General features: G+C 46.0%; 1 protein-coding gene across 1 annotated transcript; it reads right to left on the reverse strand.

Moving 5' to 3' along the window:
* Window positions 1–303: 303 nt before the first annotated feature.
* LOC143766983 (uncharacterized) lies at window positions 304–22,342 on the reverse strand. The gene is made up of 4 exons (XM_077255004.1): window positions 21,637–22,342; window positions 19,980–20,881; window positions 564–703; window positions 304–354 (listed from the first exon to the last, which is right to left on the reverse strand). The coding sequence occupies exons 1-4, from the start codon at window positions 21,762–21,764 to the stop codon at window positions 304–306; spliced, it is 1,221 nt and encodes a 406-aa protein (XP_077111119.1). The 5' UTR covers window positions 21,765–22,342.
* Window positions 22,343–23,409: the final 1,067 nt, after the last annotated feature.

The raw sequence follows: 23,409 nt of genomic DNA on the forward strand, positions 1-23,409 counted from the left end.
GGCACTCATTACTGGTGGAGGAAAGGCGATTCCAGCAGCTAAATAGGAAAGGGTTCTTTACAGTTAGAACAGTGGAAAGCCGATCACAAGAGGCAGTAATGGCCGACACCATATCAGAATTTATAGGAGGGCCACAGGCTTTTCTCACAACAAATGGCATTGTGAGTATCCGATAATCCGTTGATAGAGATTGTGGAAAAATGAGGAACCTAGGTGATTTTGGAGTTGTTTGTGGTATTTTTTGCCCCTTCATCCAGAAGAGCATTTGTGACATCTGATCCTGATGTTGGGCGGCAGCCGGGCTCACAATCTCCAGTTCATCCCGGTGGTGATGGATGTGTTGAGGTCCAGGCTCTGAGAGGGCAATTATTATTATTATTTATTATTATAGCGCCATTTATTCCATGGCGCTTTACATGTAAGGAGGGGTATACATAATAAAAACAGGTACAATAATCTTGAACAATACAAGTCACAACTGGTACAGGAGGAGAGAGGACCCTGCCCGCGAGGGCTCACAATCTACAAGGGGTAACCATAAATACCCCTCATTGTTTTCCTACTTGGTGGCTTTCGGTGTTTGCCCTTTCATACACCCCCGATGCCTGCTCGGCATGTTGGAAGATCAGGACTATTTTCAGGAAGAAATGCCGCAGGGAATATGGGGCGTCTTTCAATTCTAAAAGCTGGAGCACAATGAGAACTATGAGAGAAGGCGAAGATGGGGGGTTGTAATGGTCGCTCTCACCCTTCATATAATTAACACTCCTTGTTATCTCCCAGGTCTTTTTTTGTCATCAATTCCCCCTTGATCTCTGTTCTAATTAATTTAAGATAACAATTAGAGAAAAAATGTCAGCACAAAAAGATGGAGCGTTCAGGGTGGATGCAATGTTCTTCAGATAGTTGCTGCTGCCAAGGGGGATTCACAAGTCGGCAACAGACGAGAGAGGGGCCGTGTGCTACTACTCTGCGATAAACAGAACCACCTACCCTGATGGCTTGCTGGGTGGTGGAGGGCGGACCGCCAAAAGTGTCCTCGTATAACAGGAATAAACAGAAGTTACTGGCAGATTACTTGCTCTACGTTAGGTTTTGATAAGTGGATGGAATTTTCTCGGCCATTTTTGTGGCAACGTCAAAAAACTGACTGCCATTTCTAAGCTAATGTGAACAGGTGCCAACTAGGAGCAGCTGCCTCCATGTTCAATAAACAAAAAAAGTTGCACTCTGTAGTGCTAAAGCATGTCAATGTGAAAAACATGAAATATGAATAGCAATACGGCTTCTAGATACTGGGAAAAAATGAGATGCTTAGCACATAATTCGGCCAATTCAGACTTGGAAGAGAGGTATTCACATCTACCCAGGAATTCAGACTTCAGTCTTAGAGAGGTGTTCACACTAGACAAGTTAGGATCCAGCAGTTTTGAGACCACCTCGTCATTGGTTGATAGGCATGCATGAACTGGCCAAATTATGTGTAACTTTTTTTGTTCATTTTTGTGGCAGACATTACATTGGCAGCTTTTCACCGGAGGTATTGTCCCGATTGCCTGCTTCAGTATTGGGGTTACTGGAAGCCGGGGATAAAGAGACTTTTGGTCTCCTGGGTGTGACCGAAATCTCTGCACAACTATCGTTACGGCCATGGACCATTCCATGCTCTCTGCATTGTGATTCGTGCTGTTCAGAAGGAGCTTATTGGGCACCACGTAGGGGCACTGCACACTGTGTCTGATACTCTGGGGCAGCCATGGATGATGGAGGCTTTGCGCAATGTTCGGGGGCCATTGTGGCTCAGAATACAGAATTTCAGAGCTGTTATGATTACAGAACGCAGCAAACAGAAGAAAGAGTGAAGCTTCCAACGTATAAAAGCCGGGGGGAAAAGCCCCATACTGACCAGTCCATGAAAGCCCCATAGTGGCCAGTCCATGAAAGCCCCATAGTGGCCAGTCCATGAAAGCCCCATAGTGGCCAGTCCATGAAAGCCCCATACTGGCCAGTCCACGAAAGCCCCATACTGACCAGTCCACGAAAGCCCCATACTGACCAGTCCACGAAAGCCCCATAATGACCAATCCACGAAAGCCCCATACTGGCCAGTCCACGAAAGCCCCATACTGGCCAGTCCACGAAAGCCCCATACTGACCAGTCCACGAAAGCCCCATATTGACCAGTCCACAAAAGCCCCCACACTGACCAGATCCTGAAATCCCCATACTAACCAGTCCCTGAAAGCCCCATACTAACCAGTCCCTGAAAGCCCCATACTAACCAGTCCCTGAAAGCCCCATATTAACCAGTCCCTGAAAGCCCCATACTGACCAGTCCCTGAAAGCCCCATATTAACCAGTCCCTGAAAGCCCCATACTGACCAGTCCCTGAAAGCCCCATACTGACCAGTCCATGAAAGCCCCATACTGACCAGTCCATGAAAGCCCCATACTGACCAGTCCATGAAAATACTGTGAATGGGTGCCAGGTACTAATTATATTACATGTAGTGCGGTACAACAAGAACTTCAGGGACCTAGGGTAGCGCGTCTACCGACAGCTGCTGCAGGTCTCGTGTCCTCCTCTAATGGGTCGTACAGGATCACGATTCCTGCTGATGGTGCACATCCTCACTGTCCACTGCAGAATTCACTAGTGCCAGGCAACCCCGTTAATAGACTTCGTGATCCCCTACATGTGCACCAGTGATGGACCGCAGAGGTCTCTGCCATGGTTCGTGCCAATTTCTGTTACAAATGTAGCAAATGTGTCGCTGGAGGCCTGACTGTACAGATAATCGCCTCCTGCTCTTCAGGAAAATGCAAGTGAAATATTGAAAAAATGCAATTTTTTTGCACAAATGACATGACCACGTTCATTAAATAATGATTAACCCTTTATAACTGGTGGGGTGAAATTAGTTTCCCGGCAGTTAACCATTTAGGTTTCTATGCAGCAGCGGAATATGGACTATGACTGGGGGTTATCCCCCAATCACGCCTTATCCTAACCTTGGGACTGGGGGGACAGCGGGGCGCTGCTTGCTGTTACCGACCGCTCCCCTATACACAGTGCAGTGGCCCCTTGTATAATGCATGAAGCCGATATGTGAGGGGGGCCTGAAGGATGGAGATTTCAGGGGAGCCGGGGATCTGCTGATTTGTATGGGCATCAGGGGGAGATGAACGTCCTCGGCGACGGCCTGTTAGGGTCTCATTATGAGGTGCACAGCCAGCTCTGCATAGGGATCACTTACCAATCTGACAGGTCTGTGCCGCCGCGCACTTGCCTTGAAGCCTCCAGCTCCAGAGGTGACAGGTTTTCGGATCTTAATGTGAATTCCTAAGAGCTTATCCAATGCCCAGGGCAGTTTCTATCCTTGGAACATAACTAATTCCTCCGTGTCCATATGTCCTCCACAACGAGTGGACTGAGCCTGTGCACACACGGTAATGTAGGTCACATAGTATCAGTCGTCAGACGGTCGCATAAATAAAAAGAACAAGTGAATATAAGAAGCTGCAATATATCTTACCAGACAAATCTGCTTCTTTCTCCACTTATGAGCCACTTCTTCCCTAAGGCTCCTACTGAACTCATTTCCTTGGAAAAAAACTGAGATCCTTCCTGCTCAAGACGAGACAGAACGGACTGCCAGTTCACTGAGGGATTAGCTTACAGTTGTCCATTTATGTCTATGGAGGGCAGAGTGAGCTGAGACATACAGGGAGGATGCTGTTTATTGTTTTTATTAGTGTTTTAGCTTATTCCAGTGCTGGTTTCACAGCTGCACTGTTCAATAGTGCTGGATAATGTCCTCCATGCTACTGCTGCTTTTAGTAATTGTTAATCACTCCAGTGTTGGCATCACAGCTATACTGCTCAGTACTGCTACACAATGAATGTCGCGGAAAAACATACACGGGTATAATAGCTAAATACTAACCAAAGGTGGGAATACTAGAGGTGAGCAAAAGAAGAAACATCACTGTGTGTGTGTGTGTGTGTGTGTGTGTGTGTGTGTGTGTGTGTGTGAGTGATAACTATAGACCCATCGGTGAAACTAAATATATACAGAGAAAACAAGCCGAATTAAAGAGTCCAAAAAGTATAAAATAAAAGGTATATCTTTATTTGTAACATAACTGCCAAGGACAATTACATAATGAAATCAAAATCATGAAATAAGTGCAAATATCAAAAAGAAACAACACAATACAATGCAAGCTATAAGCATAAAGTACAAAAAATATGATATTGGTTAGTGAATTACATAACCAAATATAGTGTTGAAAAAAAGATGATATTGCAGGGTTTAAAGATGGACACCTGGGTAAGTGAAGCAAAGGCAAGGTAAAGTGCTTGTGCATATAATGAAGCGTTAAATATGAGTATATGAGCGGTGAATGAGTAACTGCAGCGCCCCAGAGTCCTGGTCATTGCAGTACTGTGGCTCCGCCACTAAGGGGAGCTATGGTACGTCCGATGGCACTGAAGGAGTTCATCTGACCAGGTATCACAGACACCAATACATTTCACAGCCGGGCCTCCAGGGGGAGCTAAGGGTTCTATTCATTAGGCCACTCCCCACCATTGTGGGTAAACTGGGGGTCAGGCAGGAAGTTAGATCAGAAAGCTGACTGGGTTGGAACCAGGCAACACCTTGTGGCAGAGGGTGTTGTGGGAGAAGATTCGGTAGGGTCCCTGTCAGGGGTGGGATCCTGACAGAGGCCTGGCTACAAGAAGGAATGTAACGGGACCGTGCCTGCTCAGCATAGCGGCGGTGCCCAAGGAAGGATTAGAAGCGAGATAGATTGTGCTGAGTGAGAAACGAGATCAAAGCAAGAAGGAGAATACCAGTAGGAGTCGTGCTGTGAGACCAAGGCAACATCCTACTGAGGCGCACAACCGGGCGGCCGGAACGCCGAGGGAGTATTACAATATTCAGCTTCAGGCAATACTCTAAACCAACGGCAGGACAGTCAGTCTAAGGCGGGCTGTCTCACCCAAATCACCTATGCAGTCTTGGGGGGCAACTTGTGGAGAGGGGCGACTCTAGGGTCCCGGAAGAGCTCCGAGCCTACCCGTCATACGGGTGCCGTCCTAACCGTAACATCAGGGAGGGACGGAGGATTAGCAGAACATCATCTAATCGAGTTGTGAGGGAACTTAAGAAACAGACACAACAGTTGTGGGGACTTTCCGTAAGCACAGCAGGGAAGGACCGCAACACCTAGCGCTAGAAGGAAGGCACAGATTTCCACCTGTTAAGAGAACTCTGGAGGTGCCATTGGACCGGCCGGACTTGCGCAGCCTGGTTATCCGGATTCCGGACTGAGGACCCAGAGATCTTCAGTAAAGAGGTAAAGAGACTGCAACCTGGTGTCCTCGTTATTTGCTGCGACCGGCACTTCATAACTATACCACCATCACCATCTACATCCGTCACATCTATCACTGTACGTCCCTCAGCAGGGTCACGGACCGGGTCTAGCCACCGTGACAACCCCAGAGCAGAGACTCAGAGGCCCGGTACCGGGTACCCCTCGGCCCTGCGGCAGTGGGGGCGCTACATAACATTAATACCAAGTGGTGTAAAAAAGCTGCACATAACTAATGTATAGAATAATGATCAGAATAGCCAGCACATTACCTGGGTGTCAGTGTAGATACAGTGTCCCTGGAGACCCACACCCCGACGCGCATTTTGGCATTTAGGATATGTGCACACGTTGCGGATATGCCTCTGGAATTTTTTGTGTGGATTCTGCATGTCTTAGCAGAAAACACAGGTGCGGATTTGATGCGTTTTTTTAATGCAGATTTACTGCGGATTTTGTTTGGATTACATGCGTTTTTACCCCTGTGGATTTCTATAATGAAATGGGTACAAAAAGCTGCAGATCCACACAAAAGTGACATGCTCCTTCTTTTAACCCCTTCCCGACATGCGCCGTACTAGTACTGCGCTGCCGGCACTGCATTAGTGCCAGCCGCAGTACTAGTACGGCGCCCCGATCACCGCGGTCTCACGCTGAGCGCCGCGGTGATCGGGTGTGGGTGTCAGCTGTATATGACAGTTGACACCCCACAGCAATGCCCACGATCGGCACTATCGCCGATCGCGGGCATTTAACCCCTCTGCTGCCGCTGTCAATAGTGACAGCGGCATAAAGGGGGATCGCGCAGGGACGGGGGCTCCCTGCGCTCTCCCACCGGAGCAGCGCGATGAGATCGCGCTGCTCCGGTGACCTGGAAGGAGTCCCCGGATCCAAGATGGCCGCGGGACTCCTTCCGGGTCATGAGATGCCCTAGCTTGCCGGCGCCTGCAGAGAGTTCCTAATAGCAGGCGCCGGCAAGCCTCTGCCCTTGTCTGTCAGATCGGTGATCTGACAGAGTGCTGTGCACACTGTCAGATCACCGATCTGTGATGTCCCCCCTGGGACAAAGTAAAAAAGTAAAAAAAAAAATTTCCACATGTGTAAAAAAAAAAAAAAAAAAAAAAATCCTAAATAAAGAAAAAAAAAAAATATTCCCATAAATACATTTCTTTATCTAAATAAAAAAAAATCACACAATAAAAGTACACATATTTGGTATCGCCGCGTCCGTAATGACCCCACCTATAAAACTATATCACTAGTTAACCCCTTCAGTGAACACCGTAAAAAAAAAAAAAAAAAAAACCGAGGCAAAAAACAACGCTTTATTCTCATACCGCCAAACAAAAAGTGGAATAACGCGATCAAAAAGACGGATATAAATAACCATGGTACCGCTGAAAACGTCATCTTGTCCCGCAAAAAAAAAGCCGCAATACAGCATCATCAGCAGAAAAATAAAAAAGTTATAGCTCTCAGAATAAAGCGATGCAAAAACAATTATTTTTTTATATAAAATAGTTTTTATTGTGTAAAAGCGCCAAAACATAAAAAAATTACATAAATGAGGTATCGCTGTAATCGTACTGACCCGAAGAATAAAACTGCTTTATCCTTTTTACCAAACGCGTAACGGTATAAACGCCCCCCCTAAAAGAATTTCAGGAATTGCTGGTATTTGTTCATTCCGCCTCCCAAAAATCGGAATAAAAAGCGATCAAAAAATGTCATGTGCCCGAAATTGGTACCAATAAAAACGTCAACTCGTCCCGCAAAAAACAAGATCTCACATGACTCTGTGGACCAAAATATGAAAAAATTATAGCTCTTAAAATGTGGTGATGCAAAAACTATTTTTTGCAATAAAAAGCGTCTTTTAGTGTGTGATGGCTGCCAACCATAAAAATCCGCTAAAAAACGCTATAAAAGTAAATCAAACCCCCCTTCATCACCCCCTTAGTTAGAGAAAAATAATACAATTTTAAAAAATATATTTATTTCCATTTTCCCGTTAGGCTACTTTCACACTATCGTCGGTACGGAGCCGTCGTGCTGCGTCGGCCCGACGTACCGACGCATGCTGTGCAAGCGCCGCACAACGGGGGCAGCGGATGCTGTTTTTCCACGCATCCGCTGCCCCATTGTGAGGTGCGGGGAGGTGGGGGCGGAGTTCCAGCTGCGCATGCGCGGTCGGAAATGGTGGACCGTCGGCACAAAAAAGTTACATGTAACGTTTTTTGCTGCCGGCGGTCCGCCACAACACGACGCAACCGTATGTGTCAATACGTCGCAATGCGTCGCTAATGTTAGTCTATGGGGAAAAAACACATCCTGCAGATGACTTTGCAGGATGCGTTTTTTCGCCAAAACGACGCATTGCGACGTATGCAAAAAAACGCTAGTGTGAAAGTAGCGCTAGGGTTAGGACTAGGGTTAGGGTTGGGGTTAGGGCTAGGGTTAGGGCTGGGGTTAGGGTTGGGGTTAGGGTTTCAGTTAGAATTGGGGAGTTTTCACTGTTTAGGCACATCAGGGGCTCTCCAAACGCGACATGGCGTCCGATCTCAATTCCAGCCAATTCTGCTTTGAAAAACTAAAACAGTGCTCCTTCCCTTCCGAGTTCTCCTGTGCGCCCAAACAGTGGTTTCCCCCAAAATATGGAGTATCAGCGTTCTCAGGACAAGTTGGACAACAACTTTTGGGGTCCAATTTGTCCTGTTACCCTTGGGAAAATAAAAACGTGGAGGGCTAAAATATCATTTTCGTGGAAAAAAAAATATTTTTTATTTTCACGGCTCTGCGTGATAAACTGTAGTGAAACACGTGTTGGTTCAAAGTTCTCACAATACATCTAGATAAGTTCCCTGGGGGGTCTAGTTTCCAATATGCAGTCACTTGTGGGGGGGTTCTACTGTTTAGGTACATCAGGGGCTTTGCAAATGCAACATGACACCTGCAGACCAATCCATCTAAGTCTGCAATTCAAACGGCGCTCCTTCCCTTCCGAGCTCTGCCGTGCGCCCAAACAGTGGTTCTTCCCCATATATGGGGTATCAGCGTACTCAGGACAAATTGGACAACAACTTTTGTTGTCCAATTTCTCCTGTTACCCTTGGGAAAATAAAAACGTGGGGGCTAAAATATCATTTTCGTGGAAAAAAAAATATTTTTTATTTTTGCGGCTCTGCGTGATAAACTGTAGTGAAACACTAGTTGGTTCAAAGTTCTCACAACACATCTAGATAAGTTCCTCGGGGGGTCTAGTTTCCAATATGGGGTCACTTGTGGGGGGTTTCTACTGTTTAGGTACATCAGGGGCTCGGCAAATGCAACATGACACCTGCAGACCAATCCATCTAAGTCTGCATTTCAAACGGCGCTCCTTCCCTTCCGAGCTCTGCCGTGCGCCCAAACAGTGGTTCCCCCCAATGTATGGGGTATCAGCGTAGTCAGGACAAATTGGACAATAACTTTTGTGGTCCAATTTCTCCTGTTACCCTTGGGATAAAAAAAAATTGCGGGCTAAAACATCATTTTGTAGAAAGAAAAAATTTACATTCTAAACTTTAGTGAAACAATTGGGGGTTAAAAGTGCTCACCACACATCTAGATAAGTTCCTTAGGGGGTCTTCTTTCCAAAATGGTGTCACTTGTGGGGGTTTCCACTGTTTAGGCACGTCAGGGGCTCTCCAAACACGACATGGGTTCCGATCTCAATTCCAGCCAATTTTGCATTGAAAAGTCAAATGGCGCTCCTTCCCTTCCCCATATATGAAGTATCAGCGTACTCAGGACAAATTGCACAACAACTTTTGGGGTCCAATTTATCCTGTTACCCTTGGGAAAATAAAAAATTTTGGGCAAAAAGATCATTTTTGTGAAAATTAATATGAATTTTTTTTTACGGCTCTACATTATAAACTTCTGTGAAGCACTTGGAGGTTCAAAGTGCTCACCACACATCTAGATTAGTTCCTTAGAGGGTCTACTTTCCAAAATGGTGTCACTTGTGGGGGTTTCCACTGTTTAGGCACGTCAGGGGCTCTCCAAACACGACATGGGTTCCGATCTCAATTCCAGCCAATTTTGCATTGAAAAGTCAAATGGCGCTCCTTCCCTTCCGAGCTCTGCCATGCGCCCAAACAGTGGTTTATCCCCATATATGAAATATCAGCGTACTCAGGACAAATTGCACAACAACTTTTGGGGTCCAATTTATCCTGTTACCCTTGGGAAAATAAAAAATTTGGGGCAAAAAGATAATTTTTTGTGAAAATTAATATGAATTTTTTTTTACGGCTCTACATTATAAACTTCTGTGAAGCACTTGGAGGTTCAAAGTGCTCACCACACATCTAGATTAGTTCCTTAGAGGGTCTACTTTCCAAAATGGTGTCACTTGTGGGGGTTTCCACTGTTTAGGCACATCAGGGGCTCTCCAATTGCGACATGGGTTCCGATCTCAATTCCAGCAAATCTTGCATTGAAAAGTCAAATGGCGCTCCTTCCCTTCCGAGCTCTGCCATGTGCCCAATCAATGGTTTACCCCAACATGTGGGGTATCGGCGTACTCTGGACAAATTGTACAACGACTTTTTTGGTCCAATTTCTCCTGTTACCCTTGGTAAAATAAAACAAATTGGATCTGAATTAAAAATTTTGTGAAAAAAAAGTTGAATGTTCAATTTTTTTTAAACATTCCAAAAATTCCTGTGAAGCACCTGAAGGGTTAATAAACTTTTTGAATATGGTTTTGAGTACCTTGAGGGGTGCAGTTTTTAGAATGGTGTCACTTTTGGTTATTTTCTGTCATATAGACCCCTCAAAGTCACTTCAAGTGTGAGGTGGTCCGTAAAAAAAATGGTTTTGCAAATTTTGTTGCAAAAATGAGAAATCTCTGGTCAACTTTTAACCCTTATAACTCCCTAACAAAAAAAAATTATGTTTCCAAAATTGTGCTGATGTAAAGCAGACATGTGGGAAATGTTGTTTATTAACTATATTATGAGATATAACTCTCTAATTTAAGGGCATAAAAACTAAAAGTTTGTAAATTGCTAAATTTTCATAATTTTCGACAAATTTTTGTTTTTTTGACAAATAAATGCAAGTCATATCGAAGAAGTTTTACCACTATCATGAAGTACAATATGTCACGAGAAAACAATGTCAGAATCACCAGGATCCGTTGAAGCGTTTTAGAGTTATGACCTCATAAAGTGACAGTGGTCAGAATTCTAAAAATTGGCCGTGTCACTTAGGTGAAAACAGGCTTTGGGGTGAAGGGGTTAATCCGCAGCATTTCCGTGCGGAATTTTCCACACCATTAGTACAGCATTTTTTTTTCCATTGATTTACATTGTACTGTAAATCACTTGTGAATCTGCAGCTCTTCTGCACGGAAAAAAACCGCAGTAAATCCGCAACGTGTCCACACAGCCTTAGGCCGGTTTCACACGTCAGTGGCTCCGGTACGTGAGGTGACAGTTTCCTCACGTACCGGAGACACTGACACACGTAGACCCATTAAAATCAATGCATCTGTGCAGATGTCATTGATTTTTTGCGGACCGTGTCTCCGTGTGCCAAACACGGAGACATGTCAGTGCCATTAAAGTCAATGGGTCCGTGTAAAACACAGACCACACACGGACCTTCTCCGTGTGCAGTCCGTGTGGCGTGCAGGAGACAGCGCTACAGTAAGCGCTGTCCCCCCCACATGGTGCTGAAGCCGCGATTCATATCTTCTGTGCAGCAGCGTTTGCTGCATAGAAAATATGAATAATAGTGTTTAAAAGAAAGATCTATCTGTCCGCCGCCATCCCACCCCCTGTGCGCCCCCCCCCCCCGCTGTTCTGAACATACTCACCCGCTTCCCTCCTTGGCTGTCGATGCTTCCTGTGCTGGCCGCCCCTTCTACTGTATGCGGTCACGTGGGGCCGCCGATTAGAGTCATGAATATGTGGCTCCACCTCCCATAGGGGTGGAGCCGCCTATTCATGACTGTAAATGAGCGGCCCCACGTGACCGCATACAGTAGGCGGTGCAGCCAGGACAGGAAGCATCAACAGTCAACGAGGGAAGCGGGTGAGTATTTTCAGAACAGCGGGGGGGCGCACAGGGGGTGGGAGGGCGGCGGACAGATAGATCTTTCTTTTAAACACTATTATTCATATCTTCTGTGCAGCAAACGCTGCTGCACAGAAGATATGAATCGCGGCTTCAGCACGATGCAGTGTACCACACGCGTGGGAACCACACGCTCCGTGTGGTACCCACTCGGCACACGGGCGGCACATGTGTGCCGCACGTATGGCCTACGTGAGCTCATGGGCACACGGACACGGATAAGTCCGGTACCGATTTTTTCCGGTACCGGAATTATCTGGACGTGTGGGACAGCCCTTAGGATCATTCTCCATTTGTAGCAGATATCCTCTTCCTCTTTTTAACTTCAGTTTTTTACAGATGGTGTTATGTTTGCATCAAGACTTTGTTGAAATGTATTGAATCCATTCTTCCCTCTACCCGTGAAATGTTTCCTGTGCCATTGGCTGCCACACAACCCTAAATAATGATTTATCACCCCCATGCTTCATAGTTGTTGAGATGTTCTTTGCCTGAAATTATGCGCCCTTTTTTTCTCCACACATACCTTCGATCATTGTGGCCAGAGAGATCTATTTTAACCTCATTGGTCCACAGGACTTGTTTCAAAAATGCATGTCAGGACTCTGAACATTTTGATTACCTTTTGTGCATTACTGCCCTTTTCCAAGATGGCGTCTTTGGTCTCATGTGCACTGTGTCTTCCTGCTATATAACTCCACCCCAGCCTTTAGTCTGTGCTAGAGTATTCTGCCTTGCATCCAGCTCCTGACGACTCCCTGGCTTTGCACCTGCTCCTGTGAACCTGTGTGGAGATCCTGCTACTCTGCTCTGAGTTTCTGCTCATACATCGGTTTCCAGTAATCCTCCATCTGGCTGCTTGTGTTTGTTTCCATCTGCATTTGCTGGACATGTAAGCTGTTGCTGCTCTGCTTAAACCTGAGACTTTTACCCAGGCCTCCCTGGTTGTGCTAAGATATTATTTCAACTGCCTTATAAGCATATCTGTGTTTGGACTACCAAGGACTTATTCGTGTCAAGTATCCTCAAGAATAATTGTGCTTCACAGACTTTCTGCGTGATTGCATTTTCCTCTGAAGTTTCCTATAGACTGTTAAGCTGCGTTTAATATTTACACCAAGTGTTGTGGACTTGAGTTTCTCTCTGCACCTGTTTGAATCACCGTGTGATAATATAGACTTTACCACTTATAAAACTGTGTCCTGTGGTTGTCTTGTTCCATGCAAAGAGTCTCCTGAGTTATCCCTTATAATCTTTACAATGCATCAAGCTTGTTTAGATTTTCTTTTCATACTTGTGATGCTGAATTTTATAGTGAGGACGCAGGAGAGGTTTTCTTCTGATAACTCTTCCATGAAGGCCATATTTGTGCAGGGGTCTCTGAACAGTAGAACAATGTACCACAACTCCAGAGTCTGCTAAATCTTTCTGAAGATTTTTTGCAGTCAAGTGGGGGTTCTGATTTGACTCTCTGTTATGATCCGGTGACCTTGGAGCCGCATGAAAACTTTCTCTAAAGACTCCTTAACATAACTCCGCATGGCGGTATGTTCAGGCACAGACAGGTTGAAAAGTCGTCCCTTAGGAAACTTACTGCCTGGAATCAAGTCAATCGCACAATCACAGTCCCTGTGCGGTGGAAGGGAACTGGACTTGGGCTCATCGAATACATCCTGAAAATCAGACAAAAACTCTGGAATTTCAGAAGAGGAAGAAGAGGAGATTGACATCAAAGTAACATCATTATGAACCCCCTGACAACCCCAACTAGTCACAGACATAGATTTCCAATCCAACACAGGATTATGTACCTGCAACCACGGGAAACCCAGCACGATAACATCATGCAGATTATGCAACACCAGAAATCGACAATCTTCCTGATGGGCTGGCGCCATGTGCATGGTCACCTGTGTCCAAAACTTAGAAACAAACTGGGAACCTCTGTCGGACACAATATTCTCCGGAATACCACAACGCCTGGCAAACTCAAAATCCATTAAGTTCAAGGCGGCGCCTGAATCCACAAACGCCATGACAGAAAATGATGACAATGAGCAGATCAAGGACACCGATAACAGAAATTTAGGTTGTGCCGTTCTAGACAAAATCCTATCACAATGCATTGGCTCAGGACTTTGCTCTAAGGATGACGCCACAGCGCGCACAGTTTGACGCTCCCGCAAACGCCGATCAATCTGAATGGCCTTTTTGCCATTGGCCGAGTTTGTCCTAATAATCGGGCTAGTTCGGCTACTTTGGTTTCGCCTTTTTTTTGTAATTTTGGTTTTCATCCTCGTTTTTCTTCTGGGCAGGTTGAGCCTTCTGACTGTCCTGGTGTGGATTCTGTGGGTGACAGGTTGCAGCAGATTTGGGCTCATGTGGTGGACAATTTGGTGTTGTCTCAGGAGGAGGCTCAACGTTTTGCTAACCGTCGTCGGTGTGTTGGTTCCCGGCTTCGGGTTGGGGATTTGGTTTGGTTGTCTTCCCGTCATGTTCCTATGAAGGTCTCTTCCCCTAAGTTTAAGCTTCGGTTTATTGGTCCTTATAGGATTTCTGAGATTATTAATCCGGTGTCTTTTCGATTGACGCTTGCGGCCTCTTTTGCTATCCATAATGGCTTCCATAGATCTTTATTGCGGAAATATGTGGTGCCCGTTGTTCCCTCTGTTGATGCTCCGGCCCCTGTTTTGGTTGATGGGGAGCTGGAGTATGTGGTTGAGAAGATTTTGGATTCTCGTTTTTCGAGGTGGAGGCTTCAGTACCTTGACTAAATGGAATGATGATGCTTTAACTCATTATTGGCCAGTTGTACGTGGTCTCAGAGCAGACCCCCAAAGGATAGGCAGCCCCCCATGAATAATGACTGTGAGTAGGAGAAGAATAGACACACGCAGGTAGAAAACAGGATTTAGCAAAAGAGGCCACTCTAGCTAAATAGGAAAGGATAGGACAGATTACTAGGCGGTCAGTATTAAAACCCTTCCAAAAATATCCACAACAGAAAATACAAAAAGTTCCACAATCTAACTAAAGACATGGAATGTATATCTGCCACTCCAGAGAATCCAGCAAGACTGAGAAAATACTGACACAATCTAAGCTGGACAAGAAAACACAAAGAATAGCGCTGAATTGTGAAGCACACAGCATGTGTGCCACAGGAAAAAAAAAACAGACACTTATCTTTGCTGATTTGGCAGAATGACAGGAGGAACCAGGCAGAGGTCCAACACCTCCCAACAACAATTGACAACTGGCAAGGACTAATGAATCCTGCACACCTAAATACCCCAGTCAGAACTGCAATCAGCAGACACACCTGACCAGGACTGCAACCCAGGGACAACTGCATTACCACCTACTACCACCGGAGGGAACCCAAAAGCAGAATTCACAACACCTCTCTAGCAATCTTGCGAGCAGCTTACTCTAATTTTGCTTGGTCTTCCAGACCTTATCTGGACCTCCACTGTTCCTGGTAACTGACATTTCTTAATTACATTTTGAACTGAGGAAATGGCAACGTGAAAACTCTTTGATGTCTTCTTATAGCCTCTCCTACTTTGTGGGCCTCCACCATTTTCAGAGTGCTCGGCAGCTGCTTAGAAGAATCCATGGTTGCTGTTATTTTGCACACGGTTAGGGGAGGTTGGGTGTTTATATAGCTGAAAATTTGCATCACCTGGCCTTTCCTAACGATGACGGTGAACAAGCCATAACCCTAACAGGCTAATCAAGGTCTAAAATCTTGGTAAAAGTTATCTGAGCACACAAATCTCCAAAGGTGCCCAAACTTTTGCATCGGCAGGCAAAACCTGATTTCTTGGCAGTAACAAACTTGCTTCAAAAAAGCAGGTTTTGCTTAGTTTTTGTTACGGTTTTGTCAGGGTACATTAGTTTCTTGTGCATGCTCATAAACATTAGTGCATAGAAAAAAATATGATTCTACTTCATCAGGTTTTGGCACCAAAAATGCAGCCAAAATTGATACCTGCATTTTTTCAGATTTTTTTGCACTAATTGCTTTCTCTTGAAAAAAGCGACAGGCTGCATTTTGCAAAAAAAACAAGGTATTGCACAAAACATTGAGCACAAAATAAACCAAGCTGTGTGCATGAGATTTCTTATTTCTCATAGACTTTGCTTGTACTGTAAAACACAGCTGGAAATTTGCATAAAAAACCCCTGAAAAAAACAATGTGTGAACATAGCCTAAAAGTAATTTTGACCTTGGGTGCCCAAACTTTTGCATGCCACTATACATCAGCAGCACAAATGTTTTTCCTGTCCTGACAGTTTGTTACAACGTATCAGTGCATTTACAAGTACCGGCCCAAAATCCAGGCTGTTTGCTCAAAAATGACCGACCCCTTTGCTGCAAAATGTATATTTGTATAGAAACAGAAAAATACATTTCCCATTTCAGGAAGAGATTACTCATTATCACTAAAGCCTCATTAATAAAGACGTTATTTTAACAGCCAGGAGAAACACCATCCATCTTCATTTCCAAGGAGGCGGCGTGCAGAAATGTCTGCGGTGTGGCCGCCTCGCCTCGCTGCGGCTCCACAACCTTTCTTTTCCACATTTGTATGATCATTTAGGTACAGTCCGATTGTAGCGGATTCGGTCTTTTATTTCCGGTTACAACATTTATTACCTGAAAGCCGATGAATTCCACCTTTGGGCTTCGGGCCTCGCTGTAGACCTGACGTGACCTTCATGTGGCCCTGGAGTAGAAAGAGAAATGATCGGCGCTCAATGATCTACCCCAAGAGCGTCCTCTGCGCGGCTCAAGTGTGTGCCGACCAATAATAGCTACTCAGGAGGAGCACGGCGTAATCTTGTTACTTCACCTACTGTCCTGGGAGGTAATGGACCTCGACTGGGATGATTAGATGATGCAGATGTGGCTGGAGACGTGTCCCTGCTGTGCGCTGCACATTATTATAGCAGTGTAGTAAGGCTACTTTCACACTAGCGTCGTGCACTGCACGTCGCTATGCGACGTTGTGGCGCACCGACGCTAGTAGTGAAAGCGCCGCACAACGGGGGCAGCGGATGCTGTTTTTCAACGCATCCGCTGCCCCATTGTGAGGTCCGGGGAGGAGGGGCGGAGTTCCGGCCGCGCATGCGTGGTCGGAAATGCTGCAGACGACGCACCAAAAACGTTACATGCAACGTTTTTTGGTGGTGACGGTCTGACGTCGCACGACGGTTGCGACGTGTGGCAATGCGTTACACTGCATCGCTAAAGCTACTTTCACATTAGCGTTTGAATCTGCAGCGTTTAATCCGCAAACGGAAGGACACGAAAAACGCATGAAAACGCGTGTAAACGCAGCGTTTTTAAAACGCTTACGGTTACCGCATGCGTCATTAAAACGCAGCGTTTACATGCTTTTGCTTGCGTTTTCTATGCGTTTGCGTTTTTTGTGCGCATGGCGCAAAATTTCACCAGAGAAAAATTCTAGATGCAAGAACCAGCCAATGGGACTACAGAGGGCGTGTATTATGTGAAATCTATATATAGACCCTAGGACAGCTGAAATCTTCAGATTTTGCTCCTGTGTCCTGTGAGAAGATGGATCTTCACATGGATAGCTATTACTTTAAACTGGATCTGAGCATCAAGATTTTTCTGGCATGTGCGTTTGCTTGGGAGCAACACCGAAACCGGGAAAGACAGAGAAGGACAAGGCGTAGGCGGTTTTGGCAACACCCCATTGTAGAACTGCGGGAGAGCCGTGGTACATATCACACCCTGTATGGCGAGCTCAATGAGAACCCAGAAAAATTCCCAGAATATACCAGGATGTCACAAGACTCTTTCCGGGATTTGCTTGATCGTGTCCAAGGAGCCATCCGGAGACAGGACACACAGCTCCGTAGAGCCATTCCACCAGCGGAACGTCTCCTGGTTACCTTAAGGTACGTAATAATTCTAAACAAAAGCTAACAAAAATTTTTTGCAGGTCTGATGTTTTTTTGCCTATTTTGTAAATTATTTATTCTTACTACAGATTTCTTGCAACTGGAGAGAGCTTGTCATCCCTTCATTTCCAGTACCGCCTTGGGATTTCCACGCTCTCCGGAATTGTTTTTGAAACCTGCCGGGCTTTATGGACCATTCTCCGTGAGGAATTTATACCCATACCCACGGAGGACATGTGGAAAGAAATTGCTGACAAATTTTGGACTGTTTGTGATTTTCCCAACTGTTTGGGTGCGGTGGATGGGAAGCACATCCGGATTACCAAACCAGCCAGAACGGGATCACAGTTCTTCAACTACAAAAAATATTTTTCTGTAGTTCTTATGGCAATAGCCGATGCGGACTGTCGCTTCATTGCTGTGGACATTGGTGCTTTTGGCCGTGGCAACGATTCACAGACTTTTAAAACCTCTGATATGGGCCGACGTGTTTATGGCAAAAATTTTAATTTCCCACAGCCACGACCACTCCCCTACACTCAAGGCCCACCGCTGCCATTTGTAATGGTTGGGGATGAGGCCTTTCAGATGAGTGAAAATCTCCTGAAGCCCTATTCAAGTCGGGACTTGAACCGCACAAAACGGATCTACAACTACAGACTAACCAGGGCACGCAGAACAGTAGAGTGTGCCTTTGGGATTATGGTGTCCAAATGGCGCATTCTAGCAACTGCAATAAATCTAAAAATGGAGACAGTGGATGAGGTAGTTAAAGCCTGTGTGGTTCTCCACAATTTCATTCTGGCTAAGGAGCGACACACCATAGAACTTGATGAACCTGTTGCCAACCCTTTGCCTGATTACCGTCATCATCCGCTGCGGTCAACAGTTGAAGTAGGCCACATGCGGGACCAATTTGCAGCGTTTTTTGATTCTGACATTGGACGTGTGCCATGGCAGGACAATATGGTGTAAAATGTACTGCTGGTTTCGGGTCTGCAAATTTATGTTTGGAATGTTAATGTTTTTTCAAATAAAATAATTGTGTTTTACTTTCTTCACCATGTCTCCTATCTATTTCCTTAACAAACCACTTTGGGTTTTTGGGCTTAGGTTGTTGACGTGAGTCCTGTCTTGGTTCACCATTAGCTTTTTGCCGCAGACTGTATAGACGATGTCCGTTATTGTCGCAGTATTTGTCCAGTACTTAACATCAGTATTTGTAAGCCTAAACCAGGAGCGGTAGTTAAATGCTTTTAGTGGTGCATATCTGTTTAATGTACTTTTCCTCACATAGTTCCACTCCAGGTTTAGGCTTACAAATAGTGCTGTAAAATACAGAGCGAATACTGACAGTGTGATGGCAGCCTACACCAGAGATCTATAGTCATCAAGTCACGTGTCTGAACTAATGAATTCATGATGCTATTTGCTCTTGAATTCATTTTTCCTGACACTTGTCCGGGTGAGTATAGATATGCCATGTACATTGTTCCTTCACTTTGTGTGAAATATATGTATATGTACCAATAAGATAAAATGGAGGTAATACAATGCATTTCGAAAATCAGCAGGTCAGGGGTCATAAATAATGTTTCGGATAAGAAAGGACCTGTTGAGTATAGTTGTGCTGTGTATTACCACCATTTTGTCTTCTGTGTGCGACCAAAAGTCACGGAGTAAACAGAAAGAACTGTTTTTGGAGAAAATACAAGTGTTATTTTTGGGGGCAACCTCATATCTCTCAACCAAACACACCAAGCTTCAGTGTTCTGCTAAGTAGGTACTGGAGGTTGGAGGTGGCCCCCAAAAATGTGTTTGACGCATAATTTGTTATTGGCGCAGGCTGTGTGGTGACGGTGGCGAAATACACAATTAACCAAACCTTATTGGGGCAAAAAACACAGGTTTATTAAACACACACAAACCAAAAAATTAACTGCGCCTGCTTGGGGTTGAGTGCCGATATTGTGGGGTGTTGAGTAGTGAGGTCTGGCTTATTACTGTAGCCGACATAGGGGTGGCAGGAGAAGGCGCTATGAAACTACTGGGGTCAGGATATTCAGGGATAGGGCTAGACACATGAGAGGGTTGAGACACACTGGAAGGGTGAGACAAACCAGACATTACAGACACATTGGGAGGTGAGGGGGGAGGGATAGCTATGGTTTTTTGTTTTTTTTTGCCTTTCCCCTTTCTTGTTTTGCGCGGGCACGTTGTCGTGGTGGCAGGGAACGCCAGGGCAGGGTCCGTCAACGGCAGTCTGGTGGTGGTGGTGCCAGGAAACGCCAGGGCAGGGTCCGGCAATGGCAGTCTGGTAGTGGTGGTGCCAGAGAACGCCAGGGCAGTGTCCGGCAATGGCAGTCTGGTAGTGGTGGTGCCAGAGAACGCCAGGGCAGGGTCCGGCAACGGCAGTCTGGTAGTGGTGGTGCCAGAGAACGCCAGGGCAGGGTCCGGCAACGGCAGTCTGGTAGTGGTGGTGCCAGAGAACGCCAGGGCAGGGTCCGGCAACGGCAGTCTGGTAGTGGTGGTGCCAGAGAACGCCAGGGCAGGGTCCGGCAACGGCAGTCTGGTAGTGGTGGTGCCAGAGAACGCCAGGGCAGTGTCCGGCAATGGCAGTCTGGTAGTGGTGGTGCCAGGAAACACCAGGGCAGGGTCCGGCGGCGGCAGTCTGGTAGTGGTGGTGCCAGGAAACACCAGGGCAGGGTCCGGCGGCGGCAGCATGCTGGTGGCAGTGGAGGAGGGCCAAGCAGGAGCAGCAGTTGTCATGGTGGTGGCGGTGGGCTGACCCACTGCACTGGGCATGGTGGTGGTGCTATAATACGGTCCGGAAGTGTTTGGAATGGAGGTGGCCGTGCAGTGGTATGCAGCAGATGTCGGCATTGATGTAAAGCGTGACAGTGTGGGCACTGTTGGAAATGCCCCCACTGTCTGCTGAAAATACCGACTCTGCTGCATAGCCTGCACGTAAGCAGCATTGCAGGCCTGCATAATAGTAATCTGGAGCTCAGGACTAAGGTGTTCCGACATGCCCTGTTCTATCTGATTAAAAAAATGATGTGCTGGCCTCTGGAGGTCGGCTTTCACTTGGGCAAGGGCTGTGGTTACCTCCTGGATACATGTGCTCATATGACGAATGGCAGTATCCAGTCGGTCACCCATCGCCTTGAGTCCCTCATGGAAGACCGAGCTCAAGTGCAAAAACTCGGGCATGAGTGACCTGTCCGCGGCCCTCTGCCGCTGCCGGGAGGAGCCCATAAAAAATTGGCTAGAGGCAGAGGACTGGGGAAGGGGAACATCTGATGGACCAGCTTCCTGGTCTCCAGGTTGTGTGGCAGGCCCACTTGCTGCAGCGCTGGAGGATGGCTGGGACGGGTCCGTGGCTGACTGATGAAGGACCGCTCCAGAACCTGGGCCAACAGTGGAGCTCCAAGTGCTGCGGAAAAAAAAAAAAAAAATATTACAAAACATTTACAAAAAGATAACTGAACAGTTAGATACACATTCAGATAGGGAAAGGTCACACTACTATTTGTAGTGAATTTTACATCAGAATTTTCAAGCCAGGAGTTCAACAGTAGGAATAAAAGTTTCATAAAACAACATGCTATACTTCTGCATGCATCGACCAGTCCTTGGGGATTACAAAAACTGATGTAAACTATGAAGAGACGATGGAGGCAATACAAGCCATATCTCTATACAAGGTATTGGTAAGCCAAAACCTGGAGAGGAACTATGTGAGGGAAAGTATTCAAAGAACACGTACCCCACTGCTGCATCTATCAATCAATCAAGGTTTCGGATTACAAATACTGATGGGAAATACGAATTGACGACAGAGGACATACAAGCCACCTGTATACTCACCAGGACAAGTGTCAGGAAAAATGAATTGATGAGCCATTGGCATCCTGAATTCATTATTTCTGACACCTAACTTGCTGAGTATAGATCTGTTGTGCAGGCTGCCATCACACTCTCAGTATTTGATCAGTATTTCAAATCAGTATTGGTATGCCAAAACCTGGAGAGGAACTATGTGAGGGAAAGTATTCAAAGAACACGTACCCCACTGCTGCATCTATCAATCAATCAAGGTTTCGGATTACAAATACTGATGGGAAATAATGACCAACAACAAATTGCATTATACACCATTTTTTTTTCTTTTTTAACCAATATACTTACGTTCTTCGTGCAAGGACTGGTCTCAAAAACGCAAGGATGCGGTGGTACTTGTATTTGCGTATCCTTGCTGCAGAACCACTTGGAAGCCGGCTCTCTTGGCGCAGGTCCTTGTTGAAGCGGTCCTTCATCGATCTCCAACGTGTTTTCACTTTTGACACTGTTGGCAAAACAAAACATAATAGTTAGGACAATGGTCTTTTGACCATGGTCACACAACTGTATGTGCTGTGAAAAAGTAATGACTTTCTGACATCATACACAGTTGTGTGAGCATGGCCAAGGTATTGACTACATCACACTGCATTGCGATACTTACCAAATGCAGAACGGACCCGAGCCGGGGCATTGGCCCAGCCATCCCACAACGCTGCGGCCACCTCATTCCAAAGCCTCCGGATCGTCACATTGTTGGCGTGCAGTGGATCCCTGGTGTCCCACAATGCGACTCGCTCGTGAACCAGGGAGATGAGGTGTTCATTCTCAATTAGGTCCTCATCCTCCTCTGGAACCTAACAACAAAAAGGACATTAATATTGGAGGCATTCACATACGGAAGACAGAAAACAGAATCAGAGGAATGGCATGAATATTGAAATAAAAAAAAACACTGGTGCTGAAGCCAAAGGGAAAGAAAGAGAGAAGTAGAAAGAAATGAAGATTCCAGAATTATAAAGTGAGGATACAATACACATTCAGCCAGCTATACTTACACAATGCCGCCGTGTTGCCCGGCCGTGACTACGCTGCTCCTGCCCAGTCTCCTGCTCAGTGTCTTCCGCTGTAGAAGAAGTGGTCTGAAAAAGGGAAAATATACATTGTCATATGTGTAGATGTGACAGTGAATACTTACCAATCTGAGGAGGTGAATACTCACTTCGCTGACATGTTCCCCTTGTGCAGGCCCAGGCGTTTCCTCATCAGAAGCAGAAGACATTCTGATGTGTGCAGAAAGAAAGGAATGACAGAAATTAGGGCACATAGACACAGATTATAGAAAAGAAATGCTTTGGATAGGATATACTCACATAGTTCTGAGGCTTGTTTGCTGATCCAAGGGGCTGTGGGGCGTCTCGTCTGCAAGGCAGTCTGCTGACTAGTGACCTGCAAATGTCCACTTCCTCCCTTTATCACCTTCTATGTGGGGGGTGGCTTATCAGTGTCTAGACATGTTTTTCTCAATTGAGACGCATGCGTCGGCAAACGCAAGCAAACGCATGTACTGGAAAACGCATGCGTTTACATAGACTACAATGCGTTTTTTGGGCGCAAACCTTGCGCAATCAGCCGCATGCGTTTCCAGGCGGCAAATTGACGCCTCTAAAAATTACTACATGTTGCATTTCCGCGCCAAGACGCAGACGGCTAGACGACGCATGCGTCGTCAAACGCGGCAAAACGCGAACATAGAAAAACGCATGCGTCGATAATGTTAAAGATAGGAATACACAACGCATGCAGATATTTGCGGAAGAAACGCTGCGGACACAACCGCAAATGTGAAAGCGGCCTAATACAAGTCTATGGAGAAAAAACGCATCCTGCAAGCACTTTTTCTACAAAACGAAACATAGCGACGTGCAGTGCACGACGCTAGTGTGAAAGTAGCCTAACTGGACGGAGCTGCAATGTCAATGCCACAGTCAGGGGTGCAATAATCTACTACAAGAGGCGGCAAAACTAGGGGGAAGGGGGAAGCACAGTGCACAATGGAGCCACAGAATGTGCAGGATGGTCTACAGCAGTGTTCCCCAACTCCGGTCCTCAACAGCCACC

The sequence above is a fragment of the Ranitomeya variabilis genome, chromosome 4, assembly GCF_051348905.1.
Source record: "Ranitomeya variabilis isolate aRanVar5 chromosome 4, aRanVar5.hap1, whole genome shotgun sequence".
Taxonomy (NCBI): domain Eukaryota; kingdom Metazoa; phylum Chordata; class Amphibia; order Anura; family Dendrobatidae; genus Ranitomeya; species Ranitomeya variabilis.